This window comes from Amblyraja radiata, chromosome 24 (assembly GCF_010909765.2).
Source record: "Amblyraja radiata isolate CabotCenter1 chromosome 24, sAmbRad1.1.pri, whole genome shotgun sequence".
NCBI classification, from domain to species: domain Eukaryota; kingdom Metazoa; phylum Chordata; class Chondrichthyes; order Rajiformes; family Rajidae; genus Amblyraja; species Amblyraja radiata.
Window position 1 is genome coordinate 3,647,389 of NC_045979.1, and position 6,838 is coordinate 3,654,226.

The following is a 6,838-nucleotide window of genomic DNA, read 5'->3' on the forward strand; positions in this document are numbered from 1 at the left end:
ACTATATGACCTGAACATCATTGCAATTGACTGTACAGCGCTCATTTAATACGAGCCTTTAACTGGATGTATTATGCTTTTGGTCTGAGCTAAGAGGGCAATCAATTGAGCTGGTGGTTTTCCTTGGATCTTTATTGATATTTAAGCTATTATTTATCTGAGAATGAAGCAGGTTTATAATAACCACTAATGAAAAGCAAAACCGGGTTCAAACATGGTGAGGAGGAGGGAAAATATCAAGTGTCGTTTGAAAGGCCTGGATAGTGGAGGTGGAGAGGATGCTTCCACGAGTGGAAGAGTCTAGAACCAGGGGTCACAGCCTCAGAATCAACGGACGTTCCTTTCGGAAGGCGATGAGAAGGAATTTCTTTAGTCAGAGGGTGGTGAATCTGTGAAATTCATTGCCTCAGAAGGCTGTGGAGGACATCAGTGGATATTTTTAAGGTAGAGATAGATAGATTCCTGATTAGTACGGATGTCAGGGGTTATGGGGGGGAAGGCAGGTGAATGGGGTTGAGGTGGAAAGATAGATCAGCCATGTTTGAATGTCGGAGTAGGCTTGATGGGCCAAATGGCCTCATTTTACTCCTCTCACTTATGAACTTATGAAATCCAGGTTGTAGTTCGTGGAATACTGGAATGCTTGACTGGGAGTTTCATTGCTGTCTTTGGGTTCATAGCGCCTTTGACTTCTTTGTTAACAAATTGACTGTCTCACCTTTTTAAATGTGGTGTATCTTAATCCTTCCAATTGGTTTTGTTCTTTAGGATATTGAGGCAACGATGAATTCGGCCCTTAATGAGTTGCGTGAATTGGAGCGTCAGAGCACAGTGAAGCACGCCCCGGATGTGGTCCTAGATACCTTGGAAACCATGAAGGCATCTCCATCAATGGGTCCCACATCCGAACCTTCCAGCCCACTCCATTCCCGGATTTTGAAGGACTCCGAATCTTCTCTCGAGCGGAGTGCCAGCTCATCGGGGGACATGCCATGCACCTTCAGGCCTGTGAAATCCGTGAAGATAGCGGCTCAGGTGAAGCCTCCTGCACTGAGGCCTAAACCATTGGTTTTTCCAAAGACCAATCCAGCTAGTCCCAGCCTTGGATCGCCAACGACACAGCAAGCCACCGACAAGTCGTGCACTGTGTGAGACCCTCTTTATAGGCTCAGCATGAAAAAGTGAGTGCCATATGAATATTTGCAAGAGAAGAGAAGCAACGACAATGACGCATTCCACCATGGTTCAACCCAAGAAACGGTCTTGCTTTGAAGCAGGAGATTGGCCCAGTTCTGCACGCGAATGCTTATCGTCTTATCTCCTGATTCATTTTATATCTTCCTTTAAAATCACATCAAACCAGCGTCAGACTGCCTTTTCGGTCTTTGGAAATTAATATATGCACACAATAATGCATATAATTCATTCCTTGCAAGCCAAATAGATTTATGCATTGATGTATTCTCCGTCTGTCTTCCCACTTTCTCTCAAAAATCCTTGGCTTCCTACACCTCTTCTGGCTTTCCCAGCAGATTTAATGGTTATTCCGTGTCATCTGCATTTGGTTATTGAAGGAGAAACAGCAATCAGATCGTTTCTTGCCTTAAAAACAGTGAACGGAATTTCTCGTCGAATCGCTGTGAGTGTTATGGCAACGCGGGTATTTTGTTGGGGCCTTTGGTTTGCCTCGGAAACTTACCACCAAAAAAAAAAAGATGAATTGAATGACAAGTGGGTTATGCCAAACCTTCAACCCTTTTTAACAACAAAAAAGGAAATTATAATCAAGACTTGTTATGTATCATTACCTTTTAAACTTTATTTTTCAAAGCTGAGTGCATTTGTAGTACCAAACTAAGCAAGACTTGGCCACTTGTGGGAGCAAGGCCTTGTTAAAGGCTTCCGAACTTAGTGTAAGGAAAACAAAACAATTAATTTTACAAAAAAAATTTAATGGACTTTATTGTGAACAATTCATTGTAAATGGTGAAATATATTTTGACAGATTCATTGTATTTGAAAACTGGAAATGTTTTGTAGAGTAGCAAATTTATTTTAAAATAATATTTTTAGGGAGGAAACTCCTAGTCAACCTCAGATGCTGTCCTATAAAATTCCACAGCAATCTACAAACTGGCATTTTGTTATTAATCTATACACATAATTTCTTTCTGATCACAGAAATGTTTAAATTAGTTATGTTTCTCCAGAACTATTTTTTGTCTGTGAAATACCCCAGCCAACGTAAAATTATATTTGTACTTGGTGTTTTACTAACCTCTAAAGGAGTAATGTTATTTGATTAGCGTCTGATTAAGAAGCAGAGTTGAACTATTGCATTTACTGTGAGATTCAAGCCCCAGCCTGTTGTCAGATTGACCCCAGAAGACCAGGAACATCCTCTTTCTGTCAGTGCTGCATTAATTGATCTCAGGAACTGCGACCAAGGACCTGGTTAGGAAAGAGAGTAACCGCATCCAAGCTTCCGACATAATCGCTAGCCATAGACACTATTCACACTTAGGAAAGGTTGCAATGAAAAACAAAAACTGCAGAACGTTGAGGTCTGCAATCAAAAACAGTGGACAGTAAAAATACTTATCCAGAGAGTGCAACATAATTAGTTCACAAGTTCAGAAAGTATAGGAGTACAATTAGGCCATTCGGCCCATCGAGTCTACTCCGCCATTCAATCATGGCTGATCTCTGCCTCCTAATCCCATTTTCCTGCCTTATTCCCCATCATCCTTGACACCCGTTCTGATCAAGAATTTGTCTTTCTCTGTCTTAAAAATACCCACTGACTTGGCCTCCACAGCCCTCTGTGGCAATGAGTTCCACAGATTAACTACCCTCTCACTAAAGAAGTTCTTCCTCATCAGCAGTTCAGGTTTATGGTAGCTCATGGTAAAAACATAGACCTGAAACATAAGAATTAGGCCATTCGGCCCATCGTATCTGCTCTGCCATTCAAGCATGGCTGATCTAGTTTACCCTCCCAGTCCCATTTTCCTCTCTTCTCCCTGTAACCTTTGATGCCCTTACTAATCAGAGCAGTATTTTCTCCATTTACTGTAGAAAATACATGTCAGATTAGAACGGAATGTAATGCATAATAATGTGAATGCTCCCTTATACAACAACAGCAATTTACATTTACACAGCAACTTTATATAGTACAACATGCCAAGGGATTCACTGGAAAATAATCAAACAAAATATTACAACAGCTGATCAGCAGCTTAGTCAAAGATAGCTTTGAAACATTATAAAAGGGAAGAGGGATGCAAAGATTTAAGAAGTAAACTCCAGAGCTTAGTGGCCAGGCAGCTGAAGCTACAGTTGTTAGTGATGGAACAATTAAATGTGGGGTGGGGGCGTGCAGATAGTTACTAATTAAAATATCAGAAGCCCTGTGAAGTTTCATTCTTTGGCACATTAAACAAACTTGAATAAAGACATTGCCGTTCAGGAAAATCCAAGCTAAAACCAAGTAAACTAACTGAAAATAGACACAAAATGCCGGGTTAACTCAGCGGGACAGGCAGCATCTCTGGAGAGAAGGAATGGGTGACGTTTCAGGTCGAGACCCTTCTTCAGGCTGCTAACTGAACCTTTGTGGTGGGAACTGGAGAGTCAACATTTTGAGTCAAAACCTTCGTCCCTCTACAGATGCTGCCTGAGCCGCTGAGCTCCTCCAGCAGATTGTGTCCTGCTCTGGATTCTAGTATCTGCAGTATGTAGGCTAAAGGATTCCCTCGTACCTGAGACACTGTGATCGTCAGTTGCCAGGGTATGATAACCCATTGCACTCTGACTCTCCATTCAAAGGGAAGTGGGAATAGCCAAGTGATCCCCAATCTGCAACTTTGCAGTACTTGGAACCAAATTCTGCACCTGAGTTCCTGACATAAAGTGCCTCAGTTGTTTTTGTTTAAAGAATTTAAGTAATGCGAGGATCTGAGTTGGTAATTATTCAGCATATATATGGTATTTCATAAAAGTTAGTCAATCATATTCACCTATGGTTCCCCCTCCCTCCCCCCGTCCACGCACACTCGCACATGCACACACACACACACACACACACTGACATACTCGCACATGCACACACACACTCACACACACACTGACACACACGCACATGCACACACACACACACTGACACACACGCACATGCACACACACACACACACGCTGACACACTCGCACATGCACACGCACACACACATGCACACACACTCGCACACGCACACACACACACTGACACACACATGCACACACACTCGCACATGCACACACACACTGACACACACGCACACACACACTGCACACTGACACATACACACACTCTATAAATAATACATGATGGACATTTTCTTTAGAAACAGAGAGGTGCAGATGCTGGTTTACACCAAATATAGACACAAAGTGCTGGAGTAACCCAGCGGGCCAGGCAGCATCTCTGGAGAAAAAGGATAGGTGATGTTTCGGGATGCAGTCTGTAGAAGGGTCAAGACCCGAACAGTCACCTATCCTTTTTCTCCAGAGCTGCTGAGTTACCCAAGCACTTTGTGTCAATCTTGGGCATTTTCTTTGCTCGCTATCTGAATAACCAGATCATCCAGTTCCACTTCACTGAGGTTTGTTTCATAGCCAGCCTGCTAAAAACTCAGCCTGAGCCAACAAAAACACTGAGCATTGGAGGCATCCAAAAATATCTTGCGTGATTTCAATTGAAATTGTGAGAGACCTCCACGTGTATTTAAATCCGATCTTAACTAATGGGTTCATGCCGGGATGAAGTAAAATCTCAGTTATGGTTTGATCCAATAAATCCTGCCCGATCTCATATGGGCAGTGGTGGGGAGAAGAATAACGTGGAGAGCAGGAGTGGGATTTCAGGAGCTTTAAGGCTGTGATTCCCTTCACCGGGCTCAGCCATGGACGGTGGTATAGAAAGGCAGAACAATCGCAGTGAATATTTTTTTTTCTTTGTTTTAAACATCTGGCAAAGTCCCATTTGTGTTGAGCTCGAGCTTGAGGGGTTGTGGTGGGGAATGGGAGGCTGTTTAAATCAGTCCTTTAATGTCAGTAGGTTCTGCAGTTACACACAAAATTGGCCAGCACGCATGCCTAAGGTGTCCTCCACCAGAGATTTGTTCAGTAAGAATTCCAATCCATTCACTCGGGATGCAGCTCAGCACAGGCTGGTCATCCAACAAGGTCTCTGAACATGCACGCCCAACAGATCCACACATCCCGCCATGTGGACCCAAGCCCTACTCACTAGGCAGATGCTCAGATGCAATTCCCAAGTCAATAGTGTATGCAGCACCTTGTTAGGCCTTCGTTCGTTGGGCAGCACTCCCAATGCTAATCGTTTGCAGCGGCTTCTGCTAGATAGTTTGCTGTGCAGTGACATCAAAGTAAAATACAATGCTGTGTGGTGGAAGAGTCCGCCATCTTCATTACCAAAAGTCAGAGCTGAATAAATGCACCCTTGAGCAAGGTAATGGATACTGTCCATATCAATGCTGAAGGTACTCAGCGACTTGGGGAAGGATGCGGGGAGCAACATGTTACAGTACAATGTTTGCCATCCTGTCTCATCTTCCCCATCAACTTTAATGGTAAAGTCATTCACTGTCATTATTTGAAGCCACTGTGCTTGAGCAGTTAATACCCAAAGGTGTGAATTTAGACCACTGCATAAGTAAGGCTGTAATAATTGTACAGAATATCTGTGTATATGTAACTACACATCAGTGACTGTAAGGTACAACATTTTATGGTATAGTATTGTGCAGAATATTAGATGTTAGTCAATGAGCAATAAATCTCATATTAGTCTCCATACAACCCTTGAATTGGTGCCTTATTCTCGTAGTGTGACTGTCGCATTAAAATCTCTCATTGGAAGAGCAAGAACCCTTTACACACAATGGATGTTTGCAGATCTGATTTACCAATTAATTGATCACCTTAGAATAAATAAATCCATTTCACAAAATCGCAACACTCTCCTGCGTAGAAAAGAACAGCAGATGCTGGTTTACACCGAAGATAGACACAAAATGCTGGAGTATCTCAGCGGGACAGGCAGCATCTCTGGATAGAAGGAATGGGTGGCATTTCGGGTCGAGAACCTTCTTCAGACTGAGAGTCAGGGGGAGAGGGAGACACAGAGATAAGGAAGGGGAAGATGTGAAAACGAGACATCAGATGTAGGTCAAGGAAAATGTAGAATATACCATTGTTAGCTCGGAGAAGGTGACAGCAAAGCAAGCGGATAAAATGTAATCAGTGACTTTCAGACTGGGAGGAGAACTGGGAAGGGGGTGGGATGAAGACAGAGGGAAAGCAAGGGTTACTTGAAGTTAGAGAAGTCAATGCTCATACCGCTGGGGTGTGAGCTGCCCAAGTGAAATATGAGGTGCTGTTTCTCCAATTTGCGCTGGGCCTCACTCTGACAATGAGGAGACCCAGGACAGAAAGGTCAGTGTGGGAATGGGAGGGGGAGTAAAGTGGCAGATCAGGTTGGATGGGTGGTCTGATCTAAGGTGTTCAGCGCAACGATCGACGAGCCTGCGCTTGGTCTCGCTGATATATATGAATCCACACCTGGAACAGCGGATACAGTAGATGAGGTTGGAGGAGATGCAAGTGAACCTCTGCCTCACCTGGAAAGACTGTCGGGGTCCTTGGATGGAGTCGAGGGGGGAAATATAGGGGCAGGTGTTGCATTTCTTTCGGTTGCAGGGGAAACTACCTGGGAAGGGGAAGGGGGTGGTTTGGGTGGGAAGGGACAAGATAACCGAGGAGTTGCTGAGGGAAT

General features: G+C 43.7%; 1 protein-coding gene across 1 annotated transcript in view; it reads left to right on the top strand.

Moving 5' to 3' along the window:
• The window catches only part of srgap2 (SLIT-ROBO Rho GTPase activating protein 2), a 211,586-nt gene extending 209,798 nt beyond the window's left edge, over window positions 1–1,788 (top strand). The window contains exon 22 of the mRNA XM_033042275.1: window positions 769–1,788. Coding sequence (XP_032898166.1) covers window positions 769–1,152 — 384 coding nt within the window. The 3' untranslated portion in view covers window positions 1,153–1,788. The remainder of the gene's footprint in view (window positions 1–768) is intronic.
• The last annotated feature ends 5,050 nt before the right edge of the window (window positions 1,789–6,838 follow it).